The 14,423-nt window shown below is 38.8% G+C and overlaps 1 protein-coding gene across 6 annotated transcripts in view; it reads right to left on the reverse strand.

Moving 5' to 3' along the window:
• ACP3 (acid phosphatase 3) overlaps positions 1 to 14,105 on the reverse strand; it is a 41,482-nt gene extending 27,377 nt beyond the window's left edge. For 2 of the 6 annotated variants that reach the window (XM_049709878.1, XM_049709876.1), the window contains exon 1: positions 7,251 to 7,583. In XM_049709878.1, the coding sequence (XP_049565835.1) occupies positions 7,251 to 7,502 (252 nt within the window). In that variant the 5' untranslated portion in view covers positions 7,503 to 7,583. Of the gene's footprint in view, positions 1 to 7,250; positions 7,584 to 13,899 lie in introns of those variants that run through there. The other 4 variants (XM_049709879.1, XM_033417867.2, XM_049709877.1 and 1 more) reach the window with 4 other exon arrangements.
• Between the last annotated feature and the right edge of the window lie 318 nt (positions 14,106 to 14,423).

Here is a 14,423-nt window from a genome sequence, read left to right on the forward strand (position 1 = left end):
ACTGTCAAAAATTAAATACAAGGAACACATATTAAAAGATATTAAGACATACTAAAAGAGCAAGGGAAAAACAACAAATAACAGACAGGAGAATCCCCATAAGGTTAACAGCTCATCTTTCAGCAGAAACTCTGTAAGCCAGAAGGCAGTGGCAGGACATATTTAAAGTGATGAAGGAGAAAAACCTACAAAGAAGATTACTCTACCCAGCAAGGATCTCATTCAGATTTGATGGAGAAATTAAAACCTTTACAGACAGGCAAAAGCTGAGAGAGTTCAGCACCACAAAACCAGCTTTACAACAAATGCTAAAGGAACTTCTCTAGGCAAGAAACACAAGAGAAGGAGAAGACCTACAATAACAAACCCAAAACAATTAAGAAAATGGGAATAGTAACATACATATTGATAATTACCTTAAATGTAAATGGATTAAATGCTCCCACCAAAAGACACAGACTGGCTGAATGGATACAAAAACAAGACCCATATATATGCTGTCTACAAGAGACACACTTCAGACCTAGAGACACATACAGACTGAAAGTGAGGGGATGGAAAAAGATATTCCATGCAAATGGAAACCAAAATAAAGCTGGAGTAACAATTCTCATATCAGACAAAATAGACTTTAAAATAAAGACTATTAGAAGAGACAAAGAAGGACACTACATAATGATCAAGGGATTGATACAAGAAGAAGATAAAACAATTGTAAATATTTATGCACCCAACATAGAAGCACCTCAATACATAAGGCAAATACTAACAGCCATAAAAGGGGAAATCGACAGTAACACATTCATAGTAGGGGACTTTAACACCCCAGTTTCACCAATGGACAGATGATCCAAAATGACAATAAATAAGGAAACACAAGCCTTAAATGATACATTAAACAAAATGGACTTAATTGATATATATAGGACATTCCATCCAAAAAGAACAGAATACACATTTTTCTCAAGTATTCATGGAACATTCTCCAGGATAGATCATATCTTGGGTCACACATCAAGCCTTGGTAAATTTAAGAAAATTGAAATTGTATCAAGTATCTTTTCCGACCACAACACTATGAGACTAGATATCAATTACAGGAAAAGATCTGTAAAAAATACAAACACATGGAGGCTAAACAATACACTACTTAATAACGAAGTGGTCACTGAAGAAATCAAAGAGGAAATCAAAAAATACCTAGAAACAAATGCCAATGGAGACAAGATGACCCAAAACCTATGGGATGCAGCAAAAGCAGTTCTAAGAGGGAAGTTTATAGCAATACAATCTTACCTTAAGAAACAGGAAACATCTCGAATAAACAGCCTAAGCATGCACCTAAAGCAATTAGAGAAAGAAGAACAACAAAAAAAACCCCAAAGTTAGCAGAAGGAATGAAATCGTAAAGATCAGATCAGAAATAAATGAAAAAGAAGTGAAGGAAACGATAGGAAAGATAAATAAAACTCAAAGCTGGTTCTTTGAGAAGATAAACAAAATTGATAAACCATTAGCCAGACTCATCAAGAAAAAAAGGGAGAAGACTCAAGTATATAGAATTAGAAATTAAAAAGGAGAAGTAAAACCTGACACTGCAGAAATACAAGAGATCATGTGAGATAACTACAAGCAACTCTATGCCAATAAGATGGACAACCTGGAAGAAATGGACAAATTCTTAGAAATGCACAACCTGCCAAAATTGGCTCACGAAGAAATAGAAAATATGAACAGACCAATCACAAGCACTGCAATTGAAACTGTGATTAAAAATCTTCCAACAAACAAAAGCCCAGGAGCAGATGGCTTCACAGGCGAATTCTATCAAATATTTAGAGAAGAGCTAACACCTATCCTTCTCAAAAATCTTCCAAAATATAGAAGAGGGAGGAACACTACCAAACTCATTCTACGAGGCCACTATTACCCTGATAGCAAAACCAGACAAAGAAAACTACAGGCCAATATCACTGATGAACATAGATGCAAAAATCCTCAACAAAATACTAGCAAACAGAATCCAACAGCACATTAAAAGGATCATACACCATGATCAAGTGTGATTTATTCCAGGAATGCAAGGATTCTTCAATATACGCAAATCAGTCAATGTGATACACCATATTAACAAATTGAAGGAGAAAAACCATATGGTCATCTCATAGATGCAGAGAAAGCTTTCGACAAAATTCAACACCCATTTATGATAAAAACCCTGCAGAAAGTAGGCATAGAGGGAAATTTCCTCAACATAATAAAGGCCATATATGACAAACCCACAGCCAACATCGTCCTCAATGGTGAGAAACTGAAAGCACTTCCACTAAGATCAGGAAAAAGAGAAGGTTGCCCACTCTCACCACTCTTATTCAACATAGTTTTGGAAGTTTTAGCCACAGCAATCAGAGAAGAAAAGGAAATAAAAGGAGTCCAAATCAGAAAAGAATAAGTAAAGCTGTCACTGTTTGCAGATGACATGATACTATACATAGAGAATCCTAAAGATGCTACCAGAAAACTACTAGAGCTAATCAATGATTTTGGTAAAGTAGCAGGATACAAAATTAATGCACAGAAATCTCTTGCATTCCTATACACTAATGATGAAAAATTTGAAAGAAAATTTAAGGAGACACTCCCGTTTACCATTGCAACAAAAAGAATAAAATACCTAGGAATAAACCTACCTAAGGAGACAAAAGACCTTTATGCAGAAAACTATAAGACACTGGTGAACGAAATTAAAGATGTTACAAACAGGTGGAGGGATATACCATGTTCTTGCTTTGGAAGAATCAACAATGTGAAAATGGCTATACTACCCAAAGCAATCTACAGATTCAGTGCAATCTCTGTCAAACTACCAATGGCATTTTTCAGAGAACTAGAACAAAATATTTCACAATTTGTATGGAAACACAAAAGACCCCGAATGGCCAAAGCAATCTTGCAAAAGAAAAACAGAGCTGGAGCAATCAGAGTCCTGGACATCAGACTATCCTACAAAGCTACAGTAATCAAGACAGTATGGTACTGGCACAAAAAGATAAATATAGATCAATGGAACAGGATAGAGAGCCCAGAGATAAACCCATGTCCATATGATCACCTTATTTTTGATAAAGGAGGCAAGGATCTACAATGGAGAAAGGCAGTCTCTTCAATAATTGGTGCTGGGAAAACTGGACAGCTACATGTAAAAGAATGAAATTAGAACACTCCCTAATACCATACACAATAAACATTGTACTTTTTTGATTGCACATTTAATCTTTGGGAAGAGTAGTTTATACTTTTGCAACCTTGGTTTTTTGATTCTACTATGCTTTCTGAATAGAATACCAAAGCAAACACAAAGCTATTTTATAAGCAAAAGGTAAGGAAAGAAAAAATAAATACAAGATGATGTCTGCACTGATGTCAGCAAAAATTTTTAATACAGCGGAGGGCTGCATAACACCTTGGATTTTCTGAAATTTCCTGCACTTGTCACTCTTATTACCTGGCTAAATTTCTCCATTGGAAAGAAAGCCAATAGGCTGCTCTTTTTAAATCCTGTTAAATAGTTCAGCAGACACAGAAGTGTCCTTAGAACCATCTCAGACTTTAGTCATCTTTGAGATGGGATTCCAGGAAAATGAGGGAGGCTTCTAAAACCTGGATGATGTCTCTGGTGTCTGAATAAAACTTATCTTTTGTCCCCCTGAACTGGTGAGAAATTGAAATCTCAGTAGAACAGGCTATGGCAAACAGAGGGACAATGGTGTGGTGAATCTTAAGAAACTATTTTGGTCAGGTAAGGAATTATTGTTATAAATAGTCACCTCATGGCTGGAAGAAAGGCTGCATACTCTCTGATGAGCACGTACAGTTACTAGTCACTAGGGGTGACTTGATCAGGTATTGTCGAGGCTAATCATTAGTGCTTCTGTTTCTACAATCAAAACACTTTTTACACTTTTTGGATCCCAGATCTGAGTAACTAAAGTTATTATATGGTTTCATTGAATTATAAAGCCCACATTATTTAGTTTCCAGGGTTTCTCAACCTCAGCACTGTTGACATTTTGGCTGTGGGGGCTGTCCTGTGCATTGTAGGATGTTTAGCAGTATCCAAGGCCTTTGCCCCATAGATGCCAGTAGAATTCCGCAGTTGTGACAATCGAAAAGTCTCCAGACATTGCCAAATGTCCCCTAGGGGGCAAAACCACCCCTAGTTGAGAGCCACTGAGTTAGCCAAAGAGAAGTTGAATGAGAGACATTGTAGTAAAATAATTTACAACACTTCCTACCAGCCTATAACCACTATAACCCCTCAATACTTTTTGAAGGCTTGCTTTGTCCTAGAAGCTGTGCTAAGTGTTTCTCATACATTTAATCCTCTTATCAATTATACAAAGCAGTTAGTATCATTATCTTCATTTCACAAGCCAGGAAACTGACTTAAGTGACCTGCCCAAGGTCACACAGTATATAAGTGGTAGAGCAGAGGTGAAAACACAAGCTGTGTGAATCCGACACCATCTTCTGAACCCATGCAGAGGCTCGCTTCTCTCTGCTCAAACATACCCCTCAGTGTCCCACCAGTGGACGATCTGGAATCTGGGGCTTTTTTATGAACTAAGATTGGAAGCTGTGTGTGTGTGTGTGTGTGTGTGTGTGTGTGTGTGTGTGTGTGGCGGGGGGAGGGTTATGTTGCATCAGAGGAAACCAAAACCTTGATGTAAGAAGCATCCCCAAATATTATTTAAAAGATAAAACTGAGGTTATGCAACTAAATGACAGCATGGCCTGGGGAGAAAAACAAGTGCCGTCCCCTTAGAGGAATGTTTTAAAGAGCAGAGCTGGAACAAAACCATGGGACATGGGCAAGCTTTCCTGCTCTGTTTTTACAGGTCATTTCCATAGGTTTTCATGGTTTCTGAGGTAGTGGCTCAAACATGCTATGAACTCTATGGAAGGGGTGTTCCACAGAAACACTTAATAAACCATCTCCCACATCCAGTGCTAGAAATCAAAATGTGTGTGTGTGCTCACACACCTGTGCCTTCAAGCACACATAGGTAGTATTCTTGAGCTTCTGAAATATCTCCAGTTTACCTGGAGCCTTTGGACTATGCCCAGGCATTTTTTTAAGTCTGTGCAGGGCAATCTTCTTAACTGCTTTCCTGCCATATTTATAACCTCTGTTCTCAGTCCAGCAATCACACTCCAACAAATCCTTTAGAAATCTAGGACTATATTATTAGCAGTAAGACTATTTGCAGTACTGGTGGTAATTGCAAAAGGAAGACATCCAAAATAATAACAACCCCTTATGTTTGTGCTACCCTTCATGGTTTTGTACAACCTGCCATCTCTTTTAATTCTTACAACTCTGTGAGGACAGGTCAGCACTATTGCTGCACTGAAAAAATAAGGAAACGGAGGCTCAGAGAGATAGAGTTAGCCGTGCAGATCTCCTACTTCCCATGAATGCTAGCCCATTGTTTTCCCCACCACATCACATTCACTTCACCCTTTTAAATCACAGGTAACTTTTTAGAAAGAACCACGGTTTGGTACCCATGTGACTGATCCTGCTCCCTCGAGCTTGCTAACCAGCTTTGGTGCACTGTGTAGGATGTGGAGACCCTGATGACTGCAGGACATGATGTCCAGTCCCCCTTCCCTGGCAGCAGTCAAGTGCTCTTTTAAAAATGTTAATCAGTATAGTCTCTTGATTGCTTAGAACTCTCTAATGTTCTCTCATTCTTTTACATTTTTCTTTTGCAGAAAATTAGAAAGATATAAAAAAATAGAGATTTTTATAATGAGCCCCTATGAATTCACCATTTGCTCCAACAATGACCAACTCATGTGTGGCCAGTCTTGTTTAATTTATTCCCTCTCACTGTCAGATATTATATCATTTCCCATTACTCTTTGCATAAAATCCAAAGTCCTTACAGTGGCTCACTAGACCCTACCTAATATAGCCCTGCCCAACCACCATGTTCTCCCCTTACATTCTTGCTAAGCACACTTAGCCAAAGGACCCTCTGCTGTTCTATCCAATACATTGTGTTCCAGCCTCAGAGCCTTCATATTCCATATGCCTGGCATGTCCTGCTTCTGCATCTCCTGGCACTTTCACTCGGTCACTGAATTCAGGTCTGTCCTGAAAAGGCAACCTCTGCAGAGAGGTGTCTCTTGACCACCCAGTATCAAGTAATGCCTGCTCCATCTCTTTCTCATCACGTGGTTTCATTTTTTTTCCTTGATATTTTCTTTTTTTTTTTTAAATTGTGTGTGTGCATGTGTTTTTAAGTATCTGGCTTCCTCTCCCCATAAACTTTTTTTTTTTTTTTTTTTTTTTTTTTTGCGGTACGCGGGCCTCTCACTGTTGTGGCCTCTCCCATTGCGGAGCACAGGCTCCGGACGCGCAGGCTCAGCGGCCATGGCTCACGGGCCCAGCCGCTCTGCAGCATGTGGGATCTTCCCAGACCAGGGCACTAACCCGTGTCCCCTGCATCGGCAGGCAGACTCTCAACCACTGCGCCACCAGGGAAGCCCCCCATAAACTTCTTGAAAGCAGAATCTTTGCCATCATGGACACCGCTTTATCCCCAAAACAGTGTCAGACACACAGTAAGTACACACACAATGTGCTTTGTTTTAATGAATGAATCAATCTTGGGTTGGGTCCAGCTACCTCTAGGTACATAATGGCTTTCTTTCCAATCTTCTCATTTCACAAGGGCTTTGAGTTTTCATCCCTACTTATCATCAAGGTGTGCTGTGTGTGCTCCTTTTTTCCTTCTTTATTTCACTCTCTTATCTTTCCCTTTATCCCCTGCATTTGTGACTTTGCTTCTAGAACAATGAGTCTGCTTCTAGATTAGATGGGAGTCCAATAAACCATCATGGTGTCCTTCCAGGTTTGGAATTCAAGACACATCACTCAACTTTGGGATGATTCTGGAAATTCTAAAAGGGACCTTCGCTCATGGCATTAAACTCCACTCCTTATTTTGTTAGGTATGCTCATGAAAAATCTCTTGATGCACAAACCTTGCCACGAATTAAAGTTTATTTTATTTTCTTCTTTTAGGAACTGAGAAATAACTCTGTTAGTAAAGAGAATTAAAAAGTGAAAGAGTTGGGTAGAAATGAATGAGTCAAGTAAATGAATGCCACTTCAGAGGTAAGAAGGGAAGCTGACTAGCTGTGAAAGGACTCAGGGTAGGAATATGCCCTGCACTCACCATGAGGAAGATCGAAAGGCCTGGCACGCTAATGAGAGGTATCCAGGGCATAGGAGAATACAGAGGCCTGCAGGAGAGGGGAGGGATGAAACTATGTGTTATATTGAGTGGAACTGCATGACATCTCAGAAAAGCTCTGGGCTTGAGTCGGTTAGACCTGAGACCAACACCTTGCCAGATGATCCTGGGAAAATGATTTAACTTAAACTTTTGCATGTCTCGACTTCCCTCACTGTAAAATGAGAAAATCATTATCTCCTATGCAGGAGGATCACGAGAATTAAATGTGTAATATATGCAAAGCCATCATCATAGTACTGAACACATAGGATGCACTCAGTACATGAGATTTGTTATTATGTGTGTTACTATTATTATTATTTTTTTTTATTTTTTGGCAATATGCAGACCTCTCACTGTTGTGGCCTCTCCCGTTGTGGAGCACAGGCTCCGGATGCGCAGGCTCAGCGGCCATGGCTCATGGGCCCAGCCGCTCCGTGGCACGTGGGATCCTCCCGGACCAGGGCACGAACCCGTATACCCTGCATCGGCAGGCGGACTCTCAACAACTGTGCCACCAGGGAAGCCACTGTTACTATAATTTTGGTTGTTGTTATTATAAATATTATTCAGGCCTTAACTTAGATACTTGCTGTATTCCTTTCCTGCTGCCAAAAATGGGCAGCATATTAGGGCAAATAAGAACTACCCGTTGAGCAAAGGGAAATATTTCTCCTTCAGGAAATATTTCTATTAATTTCTAATCATCTCTCCCCCAGTTTTATTTCCCTGACTGAAAAGAAAAACTAATTCTTCCTTTGGATTTAGGGCGCTTTGAAAGCTTTCAAGAGCCCATGGTGGCAAGCTCGCTGACTGAAATGACATGAGCCCAATATAATGTCCCTGATCAGTTCACCACATTGAAAATTTGCAAAATGCATTGGCATAAAAGTGGGAGAGGCCTGTGAATGTAAACTGAAGTGACCTTCTACTTGTCCCAGTAGAAACCCTCAGTGCACAGTGGTCTGTCCAGCAAATGTCTCTGAAAGACCTGTATGTCCCCATGGATGGCTTCACTGCTCTTTGGCCCTGGCGATTAGGGAGCCACAATGCAGGGGAGAGAGATGGAAGGGCTGTTTGTGAGCTGAGGCAAGAACCCTGGTTTTTGTTTTCCAGGGAAGAGTTTTATCTGGTACGGCTTCTATAAGCCAGTCCAGAAGTTGGAGATGTGCCACCAGAGAGTTACAGCACCAAGTATACCACAGCTCCTTTCCATTACTGTTATGTAATAACAAGACAATGTCACATGCCTTACTGTGTCATTAGGAGGATTCAAAATACAAAATACAAAGAGCCTGGCATCTAGTGGATGCTTACAGTATAGTAGCTGTAACTGTAATTCTTATTTTAATACAAGTGAAAAAGAGGTTTATAGGACTTGAGAAGTTTCTGTCTGTGTTCAAAGGTACTGTTCAAACAACAATGAAGATGAAGACAAATAAAAGGGCAATCAATAATCTATTCTAGCCAAAAGTTAAGAAGGACCAGTAAATCAACCAATTAGTAAGTCAAACAATGGTTGAAATGAATAAAATCTGTTTAACTTCTTGTCACATTTTAAATATATATATATTTTTCCAGATTTTATTGTGCCAGGGGCCAAAAGCTGGGAAGAAAACTCATCAATTTTAAATGAAAAAAGACATGAAAATACTTCATCCTTTGAGAATAAAAAGAATGAATAGAAAAAATTGACATTTTAATTAACTGGTTATGTGAACATTATAAACAACACACGAGATAATTGTGTGACTGTATATAGTCAACACAACACAATGGTTACAATGTTTTAGGCATTTACCATATAGGCTTCTAAGTACTTTTGTGTATTAAATCAGTTAAGCCTCACAATAACTCCATGAAGCACTATTATCCCCATTTTACTGATGAGGAAACTGAGACACAGGTAGGTTAAGTTACTCATCCAAAGTCACACAGCTTGGAAAAGGTTGAGCTGGCATTCAAACCCTGGTGGTCTGATTCATGAACCTGTACTTTAACCACTGTGCTGTATGGTGTTGTGTAATACATAATATTATAAATTTCTTTGGTATTTATAGCCCTTATTTTATTTCTTCTTCTTTTATTTATTTATTTTTGGTGGTGCCACGTACCTTGCAGGATCTTAGTTCCTCAACCAGGGATTGAACCCTAGGGCCCCAGCACAGAAAGTACTGAGTACCAACCACTGGACCCCCCAGGGAATTCCCTCTCATATTTCTTTTTAAGAAGTTCAAATGTTAAATGCCTTTCATGTACCCTATCTCATGGCTTCATCATTTTTCCAACAGAAAACAGGGTTATTTTGACTTCTTTCTCTTCCTTAATATCCACAGTCAACCCACAGGGATTCTTCTGCCCTCACAATTTTTAAAAGAAACTCTTTTTTTCTTTTCCAATTCTACTGCTTTCTGATCCAACTCAGGTCTTCACTGTGCTTTTCCTGACCTGTGGTAGTATCCCCTCTCTATTCTCCCCTCCAGCTTCTCCCCTCCTCAAGCCGTACTTACATACAGATGTGTGTCTCCCCCAAAACAAAATACATTAGAATTCACAAGTGGGGGAGACTTGAGTACAAACAAGGTAAGCTGTTAGCCTGTGGTTCTAGAGGACATGATAACTATCTAATACCTTAAGTTTTCTTTGCTGAAAAATAATGAAGGATCAACTAGAACCTTAAGGACATTAAGTAAAATAAGCCAGTCACAAAAAGACAAGTACTGTATGATTCCACTTACACAAGGTATGTGAAGTAGTCAAATTCATAGAGTCAGGAAGTAGAATGGTGCTTGTGGGGGCTGAGGGGGAGGAGGCTGGGGAATTGCTGTTTAATAGATATGAAGTTTCAGTTTTGCAAGATGAAGGGAATTCTGGAGATGGATAGTTTTAATGGTAGCACAACAATGTGAATACACCTAATGCAATTGAACTGTACACTTAAAATGGTTAAAATGGAAAATTTTATGTCCTGCATATTTTACCACCATTTAAAAAATGTATAATTAAGTCTCACCTAGATTTTATCCAAAAAGTTGGAAAGTTTCTGTTTTAGACAGGTGACTAACAGCAGCACCTTACATTTGTATCATGGTTCACACTTACATATGTATATCATGCCATTTGAACCTAAAGACAACTTTGTGAAATAGAAATTATAGTTATGATCATTATCCCCAACTTTAAGTTTAGGAAATTTGAGGCTCAGATGGATTAAATGACCTGTTCTCAATCCTATACCTGGTAAATTATGCTAGAACTTGAATTAATGAAAGTTCGGTATTTTCCTAGGTATGGCTTTGAACTTTTATTTTAACACATAGCATTAGAAAATTGGTAACAGTATTAGACTGCCAGCCTGAGCAGTAAATTGTCATTCTGTTGCTTTCCTTGGAGGATTGAGGAGAAACCCAGAAGGTCTGCCATCCCTGAAAGTGTGTGGTGGCCAGAACAATTTGAGTTTACCTAACCACAGTATGGAAGTTACCCATCCCAGTATAGAGATGATGTGCTGAAGATTTGGAGGCTATTTGCATCAAGGATATTCTATTACTTGAGCAGAAATTTTGCATGGTTAACCACGAAGAATGAGACTTTGTGACATCATCCCTTTCTTTGTAAAACCCAGGTAGAATGAGAAGGAATTATTCTCTTTGAGATCACCTGAACTTGTGGTTTTTCCTGGCTTAGGGGAGAGAGAATGCTTTAAAATGGCATTTCCCCATTTATGGGTGGAATAATGATGTATGGGATTACTTTTTAAAAGTCCATTAAGAGTGCATCAGCATATAGATGAAACAAGGTTGGCCATGAGTGATAATTACTGAAGCTGGTTGATGGGTACCTTGAGACTCACCATACTTATTATTCTCTCTATAAATTATAAAACAGCAATTCTCTAAGGGTTTTCTATGAGACGTTATGGAAAAAAAGAGGAGGTGTATTCTGTAGTCAAAATTTAGGAAATATAATTTACTAGATCCTTTCCTTGAAAGCCACAGTAAATATTAGACTATTAAAGACTCTGAAAAGTTCTGCCTTTAAGAGACCTTTAAAAACATTTTAACCCACGTCAATCTGATTTGACTATTGAAACACCTGTTAACAACTTGTCAAACTAGCATTCCAATGGATGCACACTGGTGAACCTCTTTCAAAAGAGCATGTGGTGACTGTGTTCATGAGAGAGAACAAGAACCGGACTCCTGCTCTTTCTGCCAAGAACAGTTTTTCAGAACCGGGGAAGCTTTGTTTTCTTTTTTGTATCACGGTAGAAAAGCAAGGAAACCACTTGCTGACTATGAGTGAAGCCAATACACAGGATGGAGAAGCCTCAGCTTCATGTGCTGGGTTAGGCACACGCAGCAGGAACAGAATGTGTCTAGTGATTAAGGGCAGGCTTCTGGGATCATACAGCCTGGGTTCAAATCCTAGCTGTGTGACCATGAGCAAGTTGCTTAATCTCTTTGTGCCTCAATTCCTTCATCTATAAAACAGGGTTAATAGGGTTAATAAGGTTTTTACAAAAATGTTATAGAATGGTTTCCAGATTTAGCAAACAAAAATGCAGCATACCCAAATGTTGCATGGAAACATACACATACTAAAAATTTATTTGCTGTTTATCTGAAGTTCAAATTTAACTGGGCATCCTGTGTTTTCTGGTAACCTTATTTTATAGGGCTGTTGGGAGGATACTGTAACATAATCTATTGAAATTTCAGAACAGTGCCTGGCACATAGTAAAAAATTAAGTAACTATTGGTTATTGTCATTAATATTATCACTTTAATCAGAGGTACTTTCTTTTATTCTTGTTCTCCTAATAATTTTCTAGGGAATTTCCTCGATATATAATTAAACCATTTATAGTCAGATATTCTCTTTAATCAGTAAAAAGAAGACAGTGGTATCTTCCAGCCAAGAAAGATGTATTAAGTTGCCCTTAATCTACCACTAATGGAAGAAATTTGAGGTAGGAAAAATTGTTAACATTAGTCATGTGTGGTAATTGTTAAATTTTTTTAGCTCCTAGAGAGTTACCTTTGTAAGGTTTTTCTTAGGTATTAACAACTTAGTATTAACTTGTAGTCCCTGAACACATGCTAACTGAGAGTGTAGAGGGAGAAAGGAAACCCACAACAGTTTGGTAGCTAAGGGAAGTCAGCCTGATGTTGTAAAACATGGAGGAAAGAATGGACCAGATGCTGTTAGCTGAGAGTTCACTGTAATATCCCAAAAAGGATTTCCCCTCAACCAGCTTGTCATGGTGTTGACAGTACAATTCCTGCAGAGTCCCTACACTTGCTTAATGCACATGTTTGCAAGGAACACACTGATATAAGTAAAAGTGTAACTTACATGGATTTCCCTATATAAAGTACACAGTGTTCTACAGCTTTTTTTTTTTCCAACACAGAAGCCTGACAGCTGGTGAATCATTCATAAATAAATTGATGATATATTTCTCTGGTCTCTCTCTCTCTCTCTCTCTCTCTCTCTCATTGCTGGTCTCTCTCTTTCTCTCATTGTTGACTCATAGTAAAGATTTATTGGACTAAAAATCATGATTTGCATAAACATATGGTTATGAAATTTTTCTTTAGAAGGTAAAGAAAGGAGTCCTGAGTACAGCAAGCTAAGAAAAATAAAAACTTCGTGTTTAATTTTTAAGTAAAAGTTGACTTTCCTTGAAATTATAAAAATAAACTTTGGATATTCTTTCAGAAAGAAAATGTACTTATCAGCATACTTTCACTCTACCAAATGAAAAAATGTGATGAAGAAAAAGAGATCAAGAAAGCCTGCAAATTTCAAGGAGAGAGTCAGAGGCAGAGACAGACAGTGAGTAAAACAGAAAAAAGAGAAATAGAGAAACAGAGAGAATCAAAGACCACACAGAAAGTGAGAGATATAAAGGAATTAATTCCAAGACAGTAAAGTAGTAAATCCCCTTTACTTTGCAATCTCTCTCCCTATCTATTTTTTAAGGCGATGCCAACAGTATATTTTCTTTCCTTGACAACATACAGTAGCTGCCCCATCCCCCCTTTCCTAACTTGTCACACATACCATGGGTTGGGAAAAACATGATTTTAATGGTCAACCAAATCTATGCTTCAGGAAGTCATCCTACAACTCGAGTTTAGTTTTACTTTAATGCTTCAAAGACTGCTTATAAATATATCAGGAAAAAGGGAAAGGGCTACTTAATTTAGAAAATGACTGTTTTTTGGCTTGCCAACACATAGTCATTAAATTGAATGAAGCCAGTTTAGCTTCTGGTGCTAAACAGACCTAGAGGAGGTGTCTCCTGGCCTCGAGTAGCTATCAAAAGGGATCTACATTCAAGGCATTGTAAAGTAAGTGAATAGATAAATAACATTCGTAAAGTAAAAAATAACCAAACCAAACGGGCTTTTGTCAGGACATGTTCGCTCTTCATTATGAGGAAGTTGCAAAACTTGCATATTCAGCTTTCTGAGTTTGGTCTTCAGGAGACTACACTAGGGTAAAATGAAACCTGACACTTGATTTTCAGACCCTGCTGGTAACAATTTTATAGGAAAAGCAATGAGGAAAGTCTACTCATCAATGTCACAAACCTCAGCTCCTTGGCTCCTACACCTCGGTCCAGCCAGAAGGAAAGCAGGAGGCTAAGGCGAAGGCTTGCTGCCCTGGCCACAAGGAGGGTGGCAGCTCTCATTCTGGGGTGAGCTGCTTCTGGCTGGAGTTGGGACGTGCTGCTTCCAGGGCAAAAGCCATTAGAGGGGAAGCTATTTAACCAAGGGATTGAAAGGGAAGTGGGAGGAGCCAAGACTCGTGAATAGTAAAATCTCCAGGTGGCTTGGGGTGGGGTTTGGCCTGTGTCTGGTCAGATCATTTTTGGACTGGGTGTTAGAGCTTATGGTCTTCTGGATTTAAGTTAGAACACTAAGGCCCAGAAAGGGGAGAGCTGTTGCTCAAGGTCACAGAGCACATTACTAGATATTTCTTTTTTAGTTTATCTTTATCCTTTGTTTAGATGGAGTCTGATACAATGTTTGTTTTGTGGCTGTCACTTGGGAAAGGGATAGACCCTAAGTTTGGACACCTCAGGCCAGTGATTCCTAATTT

The sequence above is a fragment of the Orcinus orca genome, chromosome 5 (assembly GCF_937001465.1).
Source record: "Orcinus orca chromosome 5, mOrcOrc1.1, whole genome shotgun sequence".
Taxonomy (NCBI): domain Eukaryota; kingdom Metazoa; phylum Chordata; class Mammalia; order Artiodactyla; family Delphinidae; genus Orcinus; species Orcinus orca.